The sequence below is a fragment of the Leptodactylus fuscus genome, chromosome 1, assembly GCF_031893055.1.
Source record: "Leptodactylus fuscus isolate aLepFus1 chromosome 1, aLepFus1.hap2, whole genome shotgun sequence".
NCBI classification, from domain to species: Eukaryota; Metazoa; Chordata; class Amphibia; order Anura; family Leptodactylidae; genus Leptodactylus; species Leptodactylus fuscus.
The window spans coordinates 85,692,987-85,716,319 of NC_134265.1; the positions used below are offsets into that span (position 1 = coordinate 85,692,987).

A 23,333-nucleotide genomic window follows, 5' to 3' on the forward strand; every position below is an offset into this window, starting at 1 on the left:
ATCACAAAGTCGTACATGCAGGACTTTGTATCTGTGCAGTTTCCAGGTGGAGAGGCTGCATACGGACACCAGCGGTTTGATTTTAAAACCAACTCAAATGAATGAGTTATAAAGCTGACCGCTGGCAAGCCATCCCCTGTCCAGTTTCCCCAGGGTTTAGGACAGAAACCCCTGGGCGGTAGTGTGAACCCAGCCTAACTGGTACTGAAACTGAAGGTGTCAGACATTTACATGCACAAATGTTTTGCTAGAAAAAAAAAAGTTCATCCCCATCATTATTTAGCGTTAAACCTTTCAGTTCAGATACAGTTTACATGCTTAAATCATGTAAAGGCTAGAGATGTGTTGTTGGCGAAGAGTTAGCTCTTTGTGTCAACTCAGCTCATTTCACCACACCCCTATGGAGCTATCCTGCCCTATATAGTTAACCCCACACCCAAAGTGGTTTAGTTGATGGATAAAGCTATGGTACCTATTGGTTAGCGTATTATTTATCTTATAGCGTCCTTTACTAAAGATGGCCATGGCCAAATTTTATCCACTTAAAAAAAAAAAAAAAAAAAGACTCCACGTTTCGCAGTACTGATCATATCTTCCCCCAAGTGGTTTATATTGAACCGTGTAAAAAGCTGATGCAAATAAGCGTTTTCATCATCAGTGAGCGCTCGTCCTCTGCCTGCATTAGCTTGTGTAAGGGTTTACACCGCAAAAAAACTTTTATCAGAAAAAGTCTGAAAAGAACCCTAAGATCAGTGTACTGACAGATGAGACAGATCAATTGACTATTTACTCACAATAATGAATGATACTGCTCCGAATGCATAGAGATGGATTAGGGGCACAGTGCCTAAAAGCACATTTCATAGAGATTGTGCAAGATCTGCAATTCCAGAATAAAAATTCATCAGAATTGTCAAATGCTATTGATCTGTCAGATTCCCATAATCCTATTGTTAGAAGGCAGTGAGCTCATTGTGACTAGCAGCGGCTAAGATATGAACACTGAGTATTTTATAAAGGATTAGTCCGACACAAGAACCTCGGTCCATATGTCCTATTCATTTTCTGTTATACTCACCTGTTCACAAATCGACCTGAACCCTAAATCTTCTAGCCGGTCAAGTTCAAATGTTTCTCCTAATAATGGATTGAAAGGTTTTGCTGTCCGGTGGACTGTGGTGGAATAGGAAGACACAGAAAAAGCTGCAACAAAGCACATCTGTTCTATAGAGTTTTCACATTTGACTGCCTTGTCTAGCAGCTCGTGGTATTCCAAGTCTTCAGTGAGTCTCTGCAGCATGGAGAGTGGCTCATTAAAATTGACCTATGATGAAAACAATAAATAAGAATGTAACACATAGCGAAATTGTCCAAAGAAACAGAAAATCGGCCAGGGTTTTGTTTTTTTTGCAATCTGTTTTTATTTTCTCATTGTAGATTATTCTTATTCTGTTTTCCATTATGGAGCAGCCGCTTTGCCTGAGCTTATCCCCTACAGGGCAGGGTAATGCATAGGGGTCCCTGTGCAAACTTTTTGAAAGTGGGCCCCCAATGCCCCCCATCATTTAAATTTCCCCTTCCCCCTCAACCACCATTGTTACATTATAAAAGTTACAAAAATAAAAGAACACTTACCGAACCTCGTTCCAATGACATGCAGGCCCTCGCTGTAAAGTCTGTGGCTCGCCGCTCTTTGTGCTTCCCTGACGCAGACATCATCATTATTGTATTTAATGTGTGTCCTAATGTCACAGAGTTCAAATCACTGCTTGCCGCCCAGAACAGCGGGACAGCACCCGAAATGTGGTATTGTCCCGCTTGATCCGGGGTGGCTGAGGGAGCCCCAGCAACCATAGGGTCCGCTACAGCTGCATCATTGGCCCTATGGTTAAAGCGACCCTGATCCCTTGCTTTGACAATGAACACAACAAAAATGTCAAGTTGACATGTTAAATATACTGTTGTAGCAAAAGTTTAGTGTAAAGCTGAACAGTGCTACACCTATATTGCACAAATATTCAGGTTGTTTGCCTTCAAGCAACATCCTGATTTTTGGATTTCCCTTTCTCTGTGCTCTGCTATCAATCCCAACATCCCTCAGTCCAGTTTCGCATGGGCAGCTAGAGATAGTACAATCTTTGCCTGCAGGAGTCAGTAAGTATCCTTCTCCCTGAATTTTCCTACATACACTATCTGATCAAAAGTATCCAGACACCCCCAAAAACATATGTTTTTCATATTAGGTGCATTGTGCTGCCACCTACTGCCAGGTACTCCATATCAGCGACCTCAGTAGACATTAGACATCGTGAGAGAGCAGAATGGGGCGCTCCGCGGAACTCATGGACTTCGAATGTGGTCAGGTGATTGGGTGCCACACATTACGCAGGTCAATGCCAAATGACGTTTCACTTGGCGATCCGATGGCAGGGTGTGGGTATGGCGAATGCCCGGTGAACGTTATCTGCCAGCGTCTGTAGTGCCAACAGTAAAATTCGGAGGCGGTGGTGTTATGGTGTGGTCGTGTTTTTCATGGAAGGGGCTTGCACCCCTTGTTGTTTTGCGGGGCACTATCACAGCACAGGCCTACATTGATGTTTTAAACACCTTCTTGCTTCCCACTGTTGAAGAGCAATTCGGGGATGGCGATTGCATCTTTCAACACCTGTTCATACTGCACGGCCTGTGGCAGTGTGATTACATGACAATAACATCTCTGTAATGGACTGGCCTGCACAGAGTCCTGACTTGAATCCTATACTGTAGAACACCTTTGGGAAGTTTTGGAACGCCGACTTCGTGCCAGGCCTCACTGACCTACATCGATACCGCTCCTCAGTGCAGCACTCCGTGAAGAATGGGCTGCCATTCCCCAAGAAACCTTCCAGCACCTGATTGAACGTATGCCTGCGAGAGTGGAAGCTGTCATCAAGGCTAAGGGTGGGCCAGCACCATATTGAATTACAGCATTACCGATGGAGGGCGCCACCAACTTGTAAGTCATTTTCAGCCAGGTGTCCGGATACTTTTGATCACATAGTGTAAGTATAGAGTTAAGAAGGCTGAGTTGTAAGCTTGTTCATAATAACTGTGTGACCTGAGTCCATCTAAGTATCAGTGCCCCTTATGGAGAGCTTATATGGAACAGTCCATTACACAATGTTCTGGTGTGATTTTTGGAGAGAAAGAGCGATGTGTTATTCTCAACAGTTTAGAAAGAGACCACATAACCCAATGAACAAGAATGACAGAAAGCAATAACAAATTAAGATTATTCTCCCAGAATTATATATATTGGAGGAATAGTTACATTATAAAAGATTTTTTTAAATACCAAACTGTTCTGCAACGCTACAAGAATTTTTAGAACTTTTATTTAGACCTTAAAGGGGTTTTCCCATCTCAGTGTATCATCAGTCTGCCTTCAGTGTCTGCTTCTCACTTCCTGTATCTCCCCCCCCCCCCACTGAATGGGACACACAGTCCTTCTGCAGATCATCCTATCCTATCCTACTAATCCTACTAATATTAAATGTGAAAGTTTGTATGTTTGTGGGTTTGGATGTTTGTTCCTCAATCACGCAAAAACGGCTGAACGGATTTGCATGAAATTTGCCACATACATAGATAGGAACCCCGATTAAAACATAGGCTACTTTTTATCCCGGTAAATTACATCACTACACGACCGCAGTGAAGGAATGTAGGTTCACACAAAACTAAAGGACCTGTGATTACATCATCACAGGTCATTAAGCAATTCTAGGATAGGATCATGCTAGGTAGTGGGTGGAGCTACATGCTATTTTGTGGGTGGAGCTATATAGGATGAAGCTGGACAGTGTGAAAGCTCATGAAAATGGAGTCTCATGGAAGATCAGGAGATTACAGAACATGCAGGATGTGTGTGGGCAAGAGGAGTATATCGGGTGTAGAGTTTCAGTGAGTACGACGGGGAATGTGTTGTTGTGCCTCTGATGGGGGAGGGAGGAGAACTTTGGCACATTTCAGCAACATCCGTTCAGCCTTTTGTAACACAGAAGCTGCTCAGACAGTCACATAACAAAACCCCTGTAATCACAATTGCCCGATGTAGCAGGGCTTACGCGGTGCTGTAGCACACCTCAGTAGGCTCTCCATATGCAAACATGTACAAACAGCTGGGTATCGTACGCATATGCAGCGATGTAGCAGAGCCAAGACGCGAGAGCAGGCTGATCGAGCTTTGGCACATTTCAGCAACATTCATTCAGCCCTTTGTAACACAGAAGCTGCTCACACACTGGCATAAGAACACCCCTATAATCCAAATGGCCAGATGTAGCAGAGCTTAAGCAGTGCTGTAGCACAGCTCAGTATGCTCTCCATATGCAGAGATGTACATACAACTGAGTATGCTGCGCATATGCTGCGATGTAGCAGATCTGAGACGCGGGAGCAGATGGATCATCCACAACAGCAACTGGTTAAATATAAGTGGCTCAGCGCCAACACCAACTTGCAGATGAAGTCACGGGCATATGCTAGTATACTATAAAGATGCTTGTACAGAATTGACTCAGGGTTATCTGTGTGTTTACATAGAGAGATAACAGACTCGGCTTTATCAGCAAACTGCAATTAACTGAATGGAATGTCCTGCCGGAACTGAGTGAGCGACATCACTTGTTCTATGTCACAGATCTGTGGTTATAGCAACACAGTGTAAACAATGGGAGGTCACATAGCAGGAAAAGAAAGCAGAATTTCTAAAGCAATATATTTAGAAAAAGGCTTCAATCTACATAAGCTACCAGTATAAATAGGACCCTTAAGATGGGAAAACAGTGTTGGACTAGGTTACCTGGGGTCACCAGCAAAATTCAGACTGATCCCTGGAATTTGCCAGCTATCTATAAACTATGAGAGACATTAGACAAGTTTGAGAGTCTGTTTAATTTGACTCAAGATGAAAGACTCCAATCTCCTTTCCACACACAAGAAACATAGGAAAAGTGACATGTATGCTGACATCTTGGTCTGTTATTCTGTTGCATTATAGAAATAGACAAGGAAATCCCAATAGGAACGGGAACCCATTGACTTTAATGGAGTCCATGGTGTTTCATTATGAGCGCTGTCATTTTACCAGATGAAAATGTTTGAAGGAATCTGTAATGGCGGCTCCTAATGTACCTCTGAAGGATATGGGCCTAAGTTGGAACCAATTTCAAAAACTACAGACACCATAAACCCCTTCATCCGACACAGAGATTCCTATCACTTGTTATTTTTGTCCTCTCTCATCCATCTGTGTACTCACACAAAGCAGAGTCAGGCTCGGTTCACTTCTGGGTTTAGGGATTTGCGGAGAGAAAAGCGCTGCAAGCAGCACTTTTCTCTCTGCATTTTTCATGCGGAAACCACAAGGCCCCCATTATAGTCTATGAGGTGGCCCGCGGATTTCCTAAGGCAACTGCTTTTTTATGTGGATTGGGTTTCCGTTTGGGGGGGTCCCCAAGCGGACCCCCCGAAAGGAAACCCGAACACAGATGTGAATCTAGCTTCACTGATATACAGATGTAACAAAATTTAACTTGACACTAAAACACAGAATCTAATACAAACAAAACACAACAAAAGCCACTGAAAGAGAGGAGTTAGAATTCTGTGCCACAATGAAACAAATGAGTTAGGTATCAAGTTAAACTTTGCTATATTAGTAAACATAAGTTTCACTTATAACTATAATGTGAAATCAATGTGCTCAGAAAAGAAGGAAAGATAACATTATTATGAAGAATTCTATTTTAATGACATACCAGATAGGACCCATTAAGCCATATGTCTCATCCCCACTGGATCCATTAAGAAACCATTAACACCACTTTAGGCAACAGCAAGATCCTTTTGCTGTGGCCATTGCTCATAAATAGCAGGGTAGATGGCACAGAGCCATACCTGTAAATAGCATGAATTATATCCGATACTGTAGCTTGGCAATATTGCTGCTTGTTTTCATTGTGCAGGATCAGAGTGTGAATGGAAGGCGAATCTGTTCACATATTTTGTAAAGCATATGATATTTCACCTAAAAACCATGACTTGCAGAAGTTATTTTTGCATGAATAAAGACGGACACTGTAAATTATATCACGTATTAAACAAAGGCTTTTAGTGCAGTAATGGTAGCAAAACACTACTAAAAAAAATAGACATACAGATGTAACAGAGTTAACATGAACTTCTGCAACTTGTTAAACTGCTGCAACATGATAGCTTATCAACAAAAAACAATAAAAAGTCATTGCCCATATCCCAGACTTCACATCTGCAAACGAGAAGAGGAAACTCTACATCTTACTAAGAGAAGAGGAGTCCACTGTGGAGATTGCTTCCCAATAGGTGTCCACCTGCCACCAAATGAGGGAAAGATGAGACTCCAAAGACTATTATACCCTAAACCACCCACCCATCCACCCTATGCCTGCCCATATCCACTGTCCACCTGCCACCAAATGAGGAGAACGACGAGACCCCAAGGACTATTGTACCCCAAACCACCCATTCATCCACCCACTCTACGATGAGTAGAGTTCTATTGGGAGGCTTTTTTTGGAGGCTGATTTTGAGGAGGATTCCTGACCAAAAAAACTCTATGTGAACTCAGCCTAAAACATCTCCCACAAGGGATATCAGTCAGGTTTAGGCAGGTAGTGAAACGGTCTACTTATTTATTGACTTGTCCTCAACTCTTCACATTACTAGATTCATTGAACAATCTAGGGAAGTATCCTGCAATGTCTGCCAAATGTCTACACTACAGTATATGTTATTCATATATTGATAAGGATAGTCAAGGTAAGGTAACTACAAAATATGGGAGTTATAGCTCTCTCTGCCTTGACAACCTTGTACCTTTTCATATTGAAAAATATAATTCTCTCCAAAACAAAGAATACCTTGTTAAAGAGGACCTTTCATCAGATCGGGCACATGCAGTGTTATATACTGCTGGAAAGCTGACAGTGCGCTGAATTCAGCGCACTGTCGGCTTTCTCGATCTGTGCCCGGTGTAAAGCGCTTTCGGTCCCGGTACCGTAGGGCTTTACAGTCAGAAGGGCGTTTCTGACACTTAGTCAGAGACGCCCTTCTGCCCAGCAGCGCCTATCGCACTGTACAGTGTGAGCGGGGAGGAACGCCCCCTTCCTCTGCTCACAGTTCTCGTCCATAGACGAGTATTATCAGGAGGGGAGGGGGCGTTCCTCCCCAGTCTTAGAGCACAGCGCGATAGGCGCTGCTGGGCAGAAGGGCGTCCCTGGCTAAGTGTCAGAAACGCCCTTCTGACTGTAAAGCCCTACGGTACCGGGACCGAAAGCGCTTTACATCGGGCACAGACCGGGAAAGCCGACAGTGCGCTGAATTCAGCGCACTGTCAGCTTTCCAGCAGTATATAGAACTGCATGTGCCAGATCTGATGAAAGGTCCTCTTTAAAGGGATTTTCTGGCCCCTAATGCAGAATCTGATCTGCAGGGGTCCATCTTCTAGCACTGCACAGATCAGCTGTTCTGCCAGTTTCCAGGTGCCAGAAGCTGCAGCAGTGAATGGGGAGCAGAAGCAGCAGATCTTTTTTACAGTATAGCTGCTACCTGACGTGTCTGTTTTAGTATATACTTTTAAAGAACCATGAAATAACAATTCTACGTTCTGCTCTGCAGAGTTTCCTCCTAGAATTTTATTAATAAATTGACAAATGAGTGATGTAATAATAAATAAACAATGAATGATAATCAGAGATCTAGAAAACCATGAGGAATTGATACAAAAAGTATATTGGAAAATTGTAGAAGTTTTCACTATAGAAACAATAACATTATCTCTCGATATTTGTCTGAACTGAACAACCCCCCTCAGGTTTAAAGTTTGGAGAGACAGAATAAAAAAGATGAATAGCTGTAATGGAGTGAACCCAAAGGACACAAAATAGGAGAGCAGATGTTGATCTGGAGAGGTGCATTGTGGGGAACAGGAGAGAGCGGGCAGAAATGAGATGTTATTCTATGTGGAATTTGTGAGAAATGATTTTTTCTACTTCATTGTTTTTGCATTATCTTGTGCTTTATCCTTGTATACTGTACTGTCATTGATGAATAAATCCTGGATTGTTTATTTCATGACCATTTCCATATATTTCTCATATTATCTTGCAACCTTTGACAGAACAATCCAGATGTGCAGCCGAATCGATGACCAGCCTTTGATTTTTCTCTCTTCTTGGTTGTTATGCCATTCTGGGCTCTGACGGATTGAAATCCTCAGGAGAGAGGAGATGAAATCACGGTTCTTTAGTCTTTACAAGTTGACAGGCAGCACATGTTCTCTCCTGAACCTGGTCACGTACACCGGTGACGCTCAGAAATCTCCTATCCTTCATAGCCAGTATCAGCTGTGCAATAAGCTGAACCATTCAAGCTTGTAATACCATATGTAGCTACTATTAAGTAATGACACCGGGATCGGCTATGCACACCACTGCACAGATTAAGCAACACAGACCAATTTTCACTGGAAACAAATTAAATTGTGATTTCCAAGAGCCAGAACCTGCCTGAAGGAAGTGTAATCGCCAGAAAAATCACCCACAGCAAGACAGGAACGCTCCTTCCATTTATTCCTCAAGTGCATTCCCCTTGTAAATATAAGTACTGGAGATGTCCAATGAGTGAAATACTGTACTTAAAGGAACATTGATGACTGAAAACTGAATTTTATATGGTAGTTTATATATAATGCAGTGGGAATGGGGAATCAGAACACTACACATTTACTGGTATAAGGAATACACATAAATAGTGCATGTTCTTTGCAGTCAGTAAGCCGGCAGGGAATGCTGGAAGATTTCAGCTCTGAAGGATGTCAAAATCTAAACAGAGCTTTAGACTTAAATATGGACCGTAACAAAGGACCGGAGCCAGATAACATTCTATGTACTAGGAAAGATATATAGCATTTTATGGACATGAATTATATATGTAAATAAAGTTGCAACATGGTGGCTCAGTGGTTAGCACTGCAGCACTGGAGTCCTGGGTTTGAATCCTGCCAAGGGCAATATCTGCAAGGAGTTTGCATGTTCTCCCTGTGTTTGCATGGATTTCCTGCCATACTCCAAAGACATACTGATAGGGGAAAATGTACATTGTGAGCCCTATATGGGGTTCACAATCTACACTAAAAAAAAAAAAAATTATATATGTAAATTGTAAAATGGTGTTTATAGGTGGAAAAATGTAGTCATAGTCAGCTCGGCTATTTCCATAATCTGATTCCTGTAAAGCCATATGATAAACAGTGACGGCTGGATTTACAGTCCCAATGATAGTATAACAACAAGCTTTCGCAGACTCCTGTATTCCCGTTTGTCAAATTATACAATGATAGTCTAATATCCCTTTTTCATAGAAAAGTACTGCTGAAAGTAAGGAGTATTTCCCTTTACCGGAGAGGTATAAGAAATACAGCTGTTTCATAAACCAGGTAGCACACACTAGTAAGTCAGTGCCCATACATGGTCACAAAGATATACTGAACCTCTGTAGGGCTCATATCATATGTCATTTATGCCGTATAAGACAATATCTCCATAATCTAGCAATCTATGGGGGCAACGTGTGCCTATTACAGTTCTGTATACTGACAAGTAGCACACACAGGTAAGTGCCTATACAAGTTCATGATGCTATACTGAATCTCTGTAGGCCTCATTTATGCCATATAAGATAAGACAATATCTTCATAATTTAGAAATCTATAGAGACGCCATGTGGTATGCCTATTACTCAGCAGAACAAAGCTCCAGGGAGACAAGTTCATCCTTAGGGTAAATTCATATGTGGTGTTCTCAATGCAAATCTGTGGCTAAGTCATAGTAAATTTTCATGCAATGTATTGGCAGATTTATCACAGAGTTCATTTCTGTTACATGAAATTGACAGTCTCAATCCTCAACATAAATTGATATGATCCAGACTTTAAAATTCAGACTACATGTCAATATTCCCATGGAAAAAATGCAGAATATTGATGAAACTCACATCTATGTGCCTGGGACAGTAATTCACGTTGGATATGTGCAAATCTGCAACAATTTCTATGTGATCCTCCCTTAAATAGTTACTGTTGTTTCAAAGATTTTTTAATAAATGAATAATACAAGCGCTTAGAAGACATCTACTGTATCATGGACAAATGCCTCTTTCCTATACTGTTTCATTGCTCCCACTACCTCTGCTAAAATTACTTTTATTGTGAAAATTTCTGCTATATCCACTTCAAAACATACTGCAGGTCACATGACTGAAAAGTACTCAGAAGACATCAGTGCAGGTCACTGCTTCTCTATATAGTTACTCTATAATCCTTGGGATAAGTATGGGAGACAGCAGATTATCCTGTAGGTACTGTGTGCAGTGTATGGCAGCTAGTCTCCATCCACCAGCTCAGGAATGAATAAAAACTACAGATATATTATGCAGAGGGAGAAACTAATAAATAATGTAAAATATAAGACATATAAAGTCCAGAAATAGTGTTATTTCTTATGTACACAGGAGAGCTCATCCCAAAAAGTTAGCTGAAACAACAGCTTTAAATTTTCGATAAATTATACTTGTCTAAGGAGATTTCTAAAATGGTGTACGCCAGGGGTGCTCACAGTTTTTCAGCATGTGAGCTACTTATAAAATGACTGTCAATAAGATCTACTGTGTGGGCGGGGCCTGGGTCTGCTGTGTGGGCGGGGCCCAGAAGTCTAACAAGACTTATAAAACAAGTCTAAGGGGCGGGGCCTGTTCTGATGCAGACGTTCTGATTGGCTGAGCTCACATGGCACTGCCCGGGCACCCAGCACAGAGCCGACAGCACTGCCAGTAATGCCGGTGCCCTCAGCACAGACCCCCGTGGCCGACTGGAGAGCGGGGAGCACGTCATTCCCTGGAGCTGCTTCTGCCCCGTGTGTCTAGGCAGCGGAGCAGAGGGAAGACTTCCCTCCGCTCCGCCGCCGAGACACACAGGACAGAAGCAGGTCATGCGATCAACGTGTAGATTGCGATCGACGTATTGGGCACCCCTGGTGTACGCTAACCGCACCCATGTACCCAAAATATAGAAGTGTGATGTCAGTAGAGTATTAACCCTTTGTATGCTAGAGAATATTGTAAATTTCATAATATTTAACAGTCTCCTCTGACTGCATGCAGCCTGTGTGCCAACAATATACCATAGTCATTATAGTTGCTCTAATATATCCCAGCATGTTTGCGTTTCTTTACCTTTTATGTTCTGGTTTTTGTTTTCCCATTTTACTGATGTTTGGTTCTTGTAATGTCTCGATGCTCTGACATACATTCTCAACAATACAAGGTCTATGCCTCATGCCGGAGGGGTAATTGTGGCTGCATTAACATGGTTAGCAGAGATAATGGGAATGGTCTAACAAGTGAGGGGTGACATAACATTTCTTACACAATATAGAGCTGACTGGCAGCTCTTATATATAGTAATGGCTGAAGTTATTGGTGGTCACTGACAATGTACTTCCTTAGTAAGAGAACAAATAAAGGGACCTATTATAAAGACTGATATTTAGGGTTATTATAGGCAATGAGCACTTCTAGAAAAGCTTGTTTGTGACAATGGCCCTATCTAATAGCACTGCTGATCAGCTGAATAGCTGCAAACATTCGCTGGTTGGTTGATTCTATCTTTTATGCAGAATGATAGATGCTGAATATTGGCAGCACATCACCTGTATAGTCAATATGATGCCAATAATCCATGAAGCTGAATGGGGGAGAAAGGATTACAGTACAGATTCCTCTCCCATTCGGTTTGTATAAGCCTGTATAATCTGAGAAATGCTGACAATAATCCATGCATCTGAATGGGGGGAATTGATTATAGTAGAGAGAGTTCCTTCCCCATTCAGTTTACATTGGCGTGTATAGTCAGGACACTGTTGACGAAAATCCATGCACCCGAATAGGGGAGGAATGATCACAGTAAAGAGAGTACCTTCCCCATTTAGTTTCCCCATGCAGATGAATGGGGAGGAATGATCACAGTAGAGATCGTTCCTCTCCCATTCAGTTTACATTGGCATGTGTAGTCAGCACAGTCTGCCAATAATCTATGCAGCCAAATGGGGGAGGAATGACCGCAGTAGAGATCATTCCTTTCCAATTCCGTTTGCATCACCTTATGTGATCAGGACAGTGCTGTTGAAAATCCATGCCCTCGAATGGCGGAGGAATGATCAAAGTAAAGAGAGTCCCCTCCCCCATTCAGCTTGCTGCCAATAATCCATACAGCTGAATGGGAAGAAGTGATCACAGTAGAGATATTTCTTCCACCATTCATTGTGCATTGGCCTCTATAATTAGGCAGAAACAAATAAGTTGCGATCAATGATTCTTTCATTAATCGGCATTTTCCCTTGGCTGTTATCCAGCTGTGTAATACAGCCTTAAAGTCTTAAAAAATGGAATATAATATTGAGACTGGGAAATGCTCATTAAAGCAGAATACCATTGCAAGAGAATAGATATCTCCTGCGACACATCTGCTCAATAGACAGGTTCACAGACACAAAATAAATTACTTAACTCCCAACCCAGTCAGTAACAAAGATGGAAAGATGTTAAAAGGTCTCCTCCCCGCAAGACACCGGGCTTAAAATAGAACATAAAAAATAATACACTGAGCTCATCGCCGCTCCCACCTCCACTGCTGAAATCTCACTTTTATTTTTGTCTGAAATATTTCATCTGTTGCAGAAGCTTCTCCAGCCTCTGCCTCGGTCCCTGTGCAATAAATCCTCTAAATTAAAAAGAATCCATGCTGTTAAGCTGTCATATTCACCTCAGCAAGGAGCGTGCGCCGCTGACCTTGTCTGCCTCATTAGAACTTTTCCCCAGGTGTTTTATGAGGTTTTGCTTTATCTAGCATCTGTATGGGTTACTCATCAGCGACCGGCGAGAAATAGAAATTATCCAAATGACACTGTCTGCGGGGAATTGTAAGCAAATCAGGAAGGAGATGTTTGATATCCAGCTGGAATGATGTATTATTGGAAGCGTTATGGCACCGTACTGTACTGTAGAGACACCCAGACTAAACCGCCAACTCAGAAAATATACATTAGAAATAATGACTGACATCTATAGGGACCTGGCAGCTCTCTCATCATCTCCTGTTTGGTTAGTAACTATCCTTCATGACATAACATAAGAGATAGCATCACGTCGTAGAACTTAGGAGCTGCACTGTTCCTCTGCTATTCCTCAAAGAAATTTGCAAATAAACAGACATCTGGAAGTTACCAGTTTCTCAAATTGTCAAACTTTGCTAACAGGACTGGTAATATAATTTAATTCTAGGAGGAATAACAGAGGAACGGTACAACGTAGAGGTATAAGAAAAGATGCTCAAGACATGTCATTTCCAGGAGAATACTATTATTTAGTGAAACAGACATGTCAGGAGAGGTGACATGACAGGAGGTGACAGTAAAGGTGACATTGGGAGGCTTTTTTTGGAGGCTGATTTTGAGACGGATTCCTGACCAAAAAACTCTGTGTGAACTCAGCCTACGGAGAATCTCTTAAAACAGAGAGACATCTGAAATACATGCAGACAGTTATTTTTCACAAAACTGGCTATAAGAATTACTATTCTGCTGTCTTCTGACAGAAATTACTCTTTCAGGGCGGGTTCACACCTGCGCCCGGTCTCTGCTTTCAGGTTTCCGTCTTCTGCCCAAGAAACTGGACAGGAAACTGAAACCTGGCGGTCCGTTTTCACTTGAATGGGTTTGCAAAGTGACCGCCCCTGAGTGTATTCTGCCTCTCCATGGTGTAACCGTTTTTTTTAACCGGACACAAAGTCAGACATGCAGGACTTGTGCCCAGTTAAAAAAAACGGTTTCGCCACCGAGACCAGAAGGTGCTCACAGGCGTACACTGACTGCTGGGTTTCCATCTCCTGCCGGCAGAAGACGGAAACTCACAAAGCAGAGACCCGCAAAGCAGGTGTGAACCCGCCCTCGATGTTGTAGATGGCTTCATATTTATGTCTTTTTCCTTCTCATCTTGGCCCCTTTCTTCACATTGTAAGACTGCTTGTGTATGGAGTATGAACTGAAGTCAATCAGATAAGAAGTAAAGATGGGAGTATATGGATACATACATCTGAGGCTGCAAAATAAGCCCTTTAAATACTGACGTATAGTACAGTGCTGGAGTCAGATCAGTTAATTTATTAATAATGTTGGCTTATCTTGTGCATGTGTCAGAACTGAAATCCCAGCCAACCAATAGTTGGCTTAGATTTTGGCTATAAACTATGCCAGTTTTATCACATAACTAATAGGAATTAGTTGAGCCATGGAGGCTTCCCCTGGTCCTCACTACATTTATTTTTCTCCAAAGTAGCAACAGTGGAGGAAAATTGGAAAAAAGTGGTATAATTTTTGGTGCAAACTGATAACAAAATTTGTGCCATTTTTTGACAGAATTCAGGTGTATGGCCAGGACCACTTCTGTTCCCATGTGTCACTTTGGCGACCAGATGCCAACAAAACCTGTGTAGCGTGATCCTACAGTCATATCCTCTTCCACACAAATTCGGTAGGTAAGTTTAGGTGGAAAATGATCTAATTTCCCCAATGAATGTATTTGTCTCTATACATCTATAACTATTTCTACATTTCTCAAATAAAAATTACCGTAACTGAAAATGACACGAATACAATTTCTATGACTTGCCACTATACACACAAAGCCACCATTAAATACAGCGATGGTAGATACAATAAGGACTAGATCTTTACATTAATGGCCAGTATAACAGCGTTGTATTGTACATGGTCAGAGCAATGGTTAAGAGATAGAAACCTTCTATTCACATTAGAGAACAAAAGTACAAGAGCTTCTACAGGAAAGACAAGTCTTCAAAGGAAAAAAAGAAGTCAAGGGCAGGAGTACACAGATGAAAAAGAAAATTGTCAGGAGTGAAAAGACAAACCACATAGCACATCTACTGTTATTGTACTTAGCTGGGGAGAGATCCATAAACAGGACACATACAGGTACACAGACAAAAGATCAAATAATGGAGTCAACAGCGGCCAGGAGGTCAAAAACATAGAGAAGAAAGGGATAAATAGAGCACTGAAATGAGGTGACAGCCATACACAGCCACTATTAGCGAGAGCTCCGCAGTTATAGGGGCTTAGTATAGCATGGTGCGCTGGGGTGTCCATATGCTTAAAGCATGAATTGGAAAGGAACAATAAACAGGTAACATGGAACCCAGAAATAACCAAAAAGATCTATAGTGCTATTCATAGGCTATGTCCTACTTTTAATCTATTGTCACCACCACTGTTGGCCTCATACCCGATGCTTTGTAAACACATACTATTTCTATATCAGTATTACGGCATATTAGATTAGATTACTTTTTGTAGCATTATATTTATTTATGGCCCACATTTACTGATAGAAAGTGTATTATTAGACAGGCAGTCTGAAAATGTCCCAGTTATAACACAGTGACAGATGACAAATCTGGTATATCTTTAGACTGTCTAGTCCAAGCTGATATCACCTATTCAGTGGTTTATTTTCGGCAGAAATTTAAGCCAAAAAGTTGGTACAAATTGTTGCATTTAAACCGCACACATTTTCTAGACAAGACTTAACATTTATTTATCTCAAAACTAAATGCCCCAAGTCACTATATGATGTATAGTATAAGTCTGCAATGTATGGTGGTATCACTGATAGCATTGTTATTTATGAATTTATATACAACTGTTACTTGACCAATGTATGACACTATTATTTGGACACCATTCTCTTTTATACAGCCATCCTATGGTACCGTTATTGTTACACTGTATGGCAGCATCAGCAGAGGGTTCTGTATAGGTATCCATCCACCATATAGGAAAGCCCTATTGTCAGGCTGGATAACACCCATCTGTTCAGCCTCGGACAGTGTGGTTGAATGCAGAAAATTTTGCACATATTGTAGCTCTAGAAAGACTGCATTTTCCATTCTGCCCTGTAGTCATACCATATGTTCTAAGTGGTGATGAACAGCTATAAAATACCAACATTACGAGAAAGAGTCGCTGAATCTATATACTGTGGATTTTAAGCACTATGTAAACTGTAATAAATGCATTTATGTATAAGCACTTACAGGCATGGGGATCTTAGATAGCTCTTTTCCTATGCAGTTTTTCATTATACTCCAGAGATTAAGGCTGTAGTTTGGTTTGTCTGGAATTCGAGTCCTTCTCCTTTTCTTAGGTAAGAGATCTTTTCGCTTAGAGTCATAGTAGCTGCTTTCATGTGAGCTACGGAATACCTAAGAAGTGATATCGAGCAGAGACATTTCTATTAGTGTGACAGATCATTGTAAGGCAATGCATGATGTAAATATATTAGTAAGGCTCAAGCATAGTCTGGAACAACTTAATATGGTCTTTAAATGGTTTATTAGACATTGATTTTGGAGCTCCTTCCATTCTCAACAGGATACCCCAGTAACCTAATGTGTAGTGGAGCTGCTGGGACCCTTCGGTCATACACAGAGGAGAACTGGGAGATAAATTGTCACTGACTATTTATTTTGCCTGGCTTGTCCCTGCTAGAAACAAGCAGTATTGGTATGGCCTGGTAACTGCTCCTGAAATTATTTTAACTTTTTTCTATTGGAGTCTCAGTGTGTACTCACTGGCATCAGTCCTGGTTACCTTAGAAGTCACCTAAGGGAGCCTTCACACGGAGTAAATGCTCTGCTCATTCTGAACTATTGACTCGTATAAACTTATTGACTCGAGTATAAGCCGGGGGGGGGATGCAGCAGCTACTTGAAAATTTCAAAAGTTAAAATGGTTTTTGGGTGCAGTAGTTGCTGGGTGCTGGGAAAGGGGAAGCACTGCAGATCCCCTATATTCAGTAGACCAGGCACTTTAGGACACAGGGATACCTAATGTGTATGTTTTTCACAGTAATTTTCTACTTTTATATGTATTGTAGGAAAAGTAGTGATTTAGAACTTTTATTTATTTTTTTATTATATTTTTTAAAGCTTCTTTTTTTTCACTATTTTATGGGAGATTCTATACATTACTATTGCAGCTGGTCATAGACCACCAGCAAAAAAAAAATAAAAAAATTATTTGTGCTCAAAAATTCGGCTTATACTTGAGTATTTCTGCACACCACCGTAGAGATTATACTGCTATATACCTTCTAGGACCTTACCCTTAGGCTGTTAGCATTTTTGGTTTTTGCATTGTTGATGTAGAGGCTAACTATGCCTCTCCTATATGCAACCCTAACCCGCCTGGTTTGGCATTGATACAGCAGGTGGTTCCTCATACTAACAGTCACAGGAGGTAGTGCCACCTACTGGATCCACAGAAAACCAGGCAGCACCTGAGTTTACTCACTCCATTCTAGCATCTACCCTAATAACATTGGGGAAGGTAATGTTGGCAAGGTGACCTGACTGCAAGAGAGAAGGAACTATGTGCAGGATGGAAGAGAGGTAACTATAGAGAGCGGATTATGTCAGAGGTAGGACAGAAGACATTGGGGTGAGGCTCTGATATATATGAGGTTACATAGCAATTCTGAGTAGTATCTGCAGCAGCATAGAGAGACCTCCTGTTTACACAGCAATCTATGCTAGAAAAAAAGGGGTCACACTCATGTGATTTATTAAAGAAGGTGAAGCCAGGATAAGGAAATACACTAGTAGACAACAAGATGGTTATTTTGCACAATATTATCAGTCAGAAAAATTGTGGTGCGTCCCTTTAATTTCTGATCTATAAATTGTTATTTTTGTGATGAGGAATATACTTACATTGTCGTCTAGATGCCAGTCATCAGGGTGGCTTCCACTTGCACTGCTCAGATTGCTGCCAGAACGCCTGCCAAGACATAGATATATACACACATTACTAAAGCAAACATCTTACAGAAAACCAAAAAGGGACCAGGTAACTATTTTACGCAGGATAGTTATCATTTACATAGGAAACATCACTCATCATAGGCAATGCAATCTGTTTTTGTGCTTCGAAATAGGTGACTTTTACATCAGATGGTAAGGGGCTGTGTACAATCAGTTTGTGACCACATTACTAATACATCTGAGACATCTCTTGTGTATTAAGTATAATGTTGGTCTATTTAAGTATCCATGTACTAAACGGAATAACTAGTACAAAATACGAGTGAAAATAAAAGTTAAGAAAATAAAATCTTATAAAATATGCTTCGGTATAAAATACTTTCTGATCAAAAGTTGAATCCCTGGTAGATTACGGTATACGTGGGATACAAATCCTTTAAGGCTATTTTATTTGGAGTTCTGAAGACTGCCCATCCCTGGTTTATACATAGAAGTGAGGAATTCTGGGAGTGTGGCATGTCAGTGTCAGACTTCTCCAGTCATTCCGACGGAAAGCCATCGTGACAAGCGGGCAGTTGTTGCCTACAAATTCCCTGGCTGGATATTTTATATGTAAAAATATCTCTCTGGGCAGTATTGTAGGGAAAAATGGAAAATCTGGTCTAAGGAACAGTCAGTATTCTGTGATGTGTGAGTACAATCAGATCGGACATCTGTCTTGAACTACCCGAAATACTGACGTTTACATCAGAGCAGTAAGGTGAGATCTGTCAGGAAGGCATGAACTGTACAGACATGTGTCACAACAGATATGTCCATGTTCTGTCCAGTGTTACCTCGATCATGAATTGTACAAACATGTGTCATACCAGATATGTCCATGTTCTATCCAGGATGGCTCTGATCACAAATTTTACATACATGTATTATAAGAGATATGTCCATGTTTAGTCCAGTGTGATCCTGATCAAGAATTGTACATACATGTCTTATACTAGACAAGTCCATGTTCTGTCCTGTGTGGCCTTGGTCATGAAATGTCTAATCATGCGTCATACCAAGTATGTCCATGTTCTGTACAGTGTGGCCCTGATGATAAACTCTACCTATAATGTCCATATTCTGTCCAGTGTGGAGATTTAATAAATTGCTTATAGGGGCTCTATCAGCAAAATCATGCTAATAGAGCCCCACATATGCGTGAATAGCCTTTAAAAAGGCTATTCAGGCACCGTAAATCTTTTATTAACCCCTGGTCCCGTTTTTAAATAAAAGGATAAAAACATATATGCAAAACTTACCTGAACGTGCACTCTGGGCGGGGATAAAGGATGCAACGTCAGCTTCGGGCATGCCTGCCTCTTCTGTCTTCTTGGAGTAACGCCCTCTTGCTCCGTGTCTTCTTCCAGCTTCTTCTCGGGAAATCTCGCGCCTGCGTAGTAGCGCTTCCCTCCGAATCGCTACTGCGCAGGCTCAGTCCCGTAGACGTACTCAATCGCGAACTGCCATTAAGTGAAATGGCAAGTGAGCCTGCGCAGTAGCGAGTCAGAGGGAAGCGCTACTACGCAGGTGCGGGATTTCCTGAGAAGAAGCCAAAGAAGACACAGAGCAAGAGGGCGTTACTCCAAGAAGACAGAAGAGGCAGGCGTGCCCGAAGATGAGGTCGCACCGTGCACCCCCGCCCAGGGTGCACGTTCAAGTAAGTTTTGCATATATGTTTTTATCCTTTTATTTAAAAACGGGACCGGGGGTTAATATAAGATTTACGGTGCCTGAATAGCCTTTTTAAAGGCTATTGACGCATATGTGGGGCTCTATTAGCATGATTTTGCTGATAGAGCCCCTTTAATGCTTTCCAATGGCTACCTGTGCTGTTTGGGGTCAGTTGTTACTGTGATAAAGGTTGGTGCGTCCTCCATGGCATCAAAGTACTCCGTCTCCTCATCTTCATCACTGGCCTCCCCTTTTACAGCTTGGACACTCCCTGAAAAAGCAAAGATGCAGACAGTCATACAATGCTGGTAGTTCTGGAGGCATCATACAGTACACTTATTTACCATACAGTTTACATTCAGGTCATTGGTTTACATCCATAGGCTTAAACTCATCCAGACCTTACACCTGCTACAGCTGAGATTTTGTTACAACTGAAAGTCGTCACCATTAATGTGGCCCTGTTACTTCCCACAAGTTTTTAACCCCCCTCGTCTACCTGTTTGTAATATTCAGTAATTTGCTTTACTGAACACTATTTTTATGTTTCTTTGTCAATGTTCAAAAACAAAAAATACAGATGTAGCCAAGTTTAACATGATTTTTCATGGCATGCAAATATGTTTCCCAAGATGTAAATAGGGAAACAGTGAATCTGTATGCTGCCCTCTATGGGCTGTGCTGATGACATCCAATCAGATCGAAACAGCGCTGTCTACAGCTGGGATACTGACTTACCAAAATCCCACATCATTGCAGCAAAGGCTTGTGGGAAAGTCAGGCATGATGTTCAAGGGAGCTTCCCATAGAGGACAGCATACAGAGGTACTGTTTCCCTATTTACATCTTGGGAAACATATTTGCATATTCTTCCCATGAATACCCTCAGTGGAGCGAAAATGGCTTTGAAAGACTCCACACACCTACAAGGTGGTCTCTCCCTAAGGAGTGACAATATCCCCATAATATGATTTTTCACGCAATACATAAAGTTATTAATCATTTTGTTAAAAGTCAGTTACAAGTCCTTTTTAGAAAAATAGCATTTTGCCATCAATTCTAGAGCATATTCTTCTATAACTCTCCACCTAGTTGATCCTCTCTCATTTTTCCTATAAATTTATGGATAAGTTGACAACTAGGTGTTACCATTATTCTTGTCAGATGGGTGTTTTTCTTACTCCGTATGACACGGCAAGCTCCGATTGACTCAGTGTCCGTGTGTGCGTAGAGCCAGCCCCACTGGTAAGAGTCACTCTTCGAAATGGCTATATTATGGGCCATGCAGATATTTGCTAAAGAAGCTGATGACCAGGATTTTAATCCAGCTTTCCTAGAGTCATGAAATGCAATGCTATATGTTTTACAACATTATGGGAGAAGGGGATACTAAGCAAATGTCCCAGTTAGAACATAACAAGTGTCAGTCCCAAGTGAACTCATCAGAGGTAAACACCCAGCTTTCCCAACATTAAAGTACTTTATAGAAGAGTACAACTCATTTCTTCTTATTTTACATTACGTTTACGTCTCCTGAACAGACATTAACAAGCACATTCTCCTATACAGAAGTCACTATGGTTTTCACACTACATTACTTTCTGAGTTAAAAACACGATTAGGCCCCATATATCCTATTTTTAATGTTCATATACTGACATGATATATTAGGTCACATATGGTTTCCACTTTATTAACATATACTTCTATATGATATAGTGGCCATTAATTCCACAACTATACTGCATTATAATTTCTCTCTCAGGCTGGCCATGTATTCAGCATAGATTTATATAGACCCATAAAAACTGATACAATTTATTGGATTATCTTAGATCTATGGCTATACGAACTCTCTTAGTATGAAACCAGACAGTAAATAAACAGGCAGAGAAACTCACCCATTGTCAGCTGTAAAAGTCAAAAACTCAGCATCCCAGCTAAAAATATCATTGGTGCCAAGAGAAAATCCAGGAAGAATTAAACCCAGCGTCAGCTGAAAAACGCAGACCCACAAAATTCAATGATGGTTACCAGTCAAATGCAACTTAACAAAGTGGGTTTAGGATGCAGAAGTGCAGAGGGTCAATTTTAGTTCTGGTTTCTGTGTGTAAAAATAATGTCAGCAGCTATTGCTGCACATAGTCTGCATTAGAGATGAGCGAACAGTGTTCTATCGAACACATGTTCGATCGGATATCAGGGTGTTCGCCATGTTCGAATCGAATCGAACACCACGTGGTAAAGTGCGCCAAAATTCGATTCCCCTCCCACCTTCCCTGGCGCCTTTTTTGCACCAATAACAGCGCAGGGGAGGTGGGACAGGAACTACGACACTGGGGGCATTGAAAAAAATTGGAAAAAGTCATTGGCTGCCGAAATCAGGTGACCTCCATTTTAGACGAATAGTGGATTTCAAATCCGGGTCATATGAGAATGTGAACTTTGTGACTATGAGACAGGGATAGCTGTACAGGCAGGGATAGCTAGGGATAACCTTTATTTAGGGGGGAATGTTATTAAAAATAACTTTTTGGGGCTCTATCGGGTGTGTAATTGTGATTTTTGTGAGATAAACTTTTTCCCATAGGGATGCATTGGCCAGCGCTGATTGGCCGAATTCCGTACTCTGGCCAATCAGCGCTGGCCAATGCATTCTATTAGCTTGATGAAGCAGAGTGTGCACAAGGGTTCAAGCGCACCCTCGGCTCTGATGTAGCAGAGCCGAGGCTGCACAAGGGTTCAAGCGCACCCTCGGCTCTGATGTAGGAGAGCCGAGGGTGCACTTGAACCCTTGTGCACCCTCAGCTCTGCTACATCAGAGCCGAGGGTGCGCTTGAACCCTTGTGCACACTCTGCTTCATCAAGCTAATAGAATGCATTGGCCAGCGCTGATTGGCCAATGTATTCTATTAGCCTGATGAAGTAGAGCTGAATGTGTGTGCTAAGCACACACATTCAGCTCTACTTCATCGGGCTAATAGAATGCATTGGCCAGCGCTGATTGGCCAGAGTACGGAACTCGACCAATCAGCGCTGGCTCTGCTGGAGGAGGCGGAGTCTAAGATCGCTCCACACCAGTCTCCATTCAGGTCCGACCTTAGACTCCGCCTCCTCCGGCAGAGCCAGCGCTGATTGGCCGAAGGCTGGCCAATGCATTCCTATGCGAATGCAGAGACTTAGCAGTGCTGAGTCAGTTTTGCTCAACTACACATCTGATGCACACTCGGCACTGCTACATCAGATGTAGCAATCTGATGTAGCAGAGCCGAGGGTGCACTAGAACCCCTGTGCAAACTCAGTTCACACTAATAGAATGCATTGGCCAGCGCTGATTGGCCAATGCATTCTATTAGCCCGATGAAGTAGAGCTGAATGTGTGTGCTAAGCACACACATTCAGCACTGCTTCATCAAGCCAATACAATGCATTAGCCAGTGCTGATTGGCCAGAGTACGGAATTCGGCCAATCAGCGCTGGCTCTGCTGGAGGAGGCGGAGTCTAAGGTCGGACCTGAATGGAGACTGGTGTGGAGCGATCTTAGACTCCGCCTCCTCCAGCAGAGCCAGCGCTGATTGGTCGAGTTCCGTACTCTGGCCAATCAGCGCTGGCCAATGCATTCTATTAGCCCGATGAAGTAGAGCTG

At 41.9% G+C, this 23,333-nt stretch overlaps 1 protein-coding gene across 4 annotated transcripts in view; it reads right to left on the reverse strand.

Annotated features, from left to right (window-relative positions):
• Window positions 1–23,333, reverse strand: part of OSBP2 (oxysterol binding protein 2) — a 219,053-nt gene that overhangs the window by 23,069 nt on the left and 172,651 nt on the right. For all 4 annotated transcript variants that reach the window (XM_075272643.1, XM_075272652.1, XM_075272669.1 and 1 more), the window contains 4 exons: window positions 19,841–19,958; window positions 17,924–17,990; window positions 16,247–16,414; window positions 1,079–1,324 (listed from right to left, as the gene is read on the reverse strand). In XM_075272643.1, the coding sequence (XP_075128744.1) occupies window positions 1,079–1,324; window positions 16,247–16,414; window positions 17,924–17,990; window positions 19,841–19,958 (599 nt within the window). The remainder of the gene's footprint in view (window positions 1–1,078; window positions 1,325–16,246; window positions 16,415–17,923; window positions 17,991–19,840; window positions 19,959–23,333) is intronic.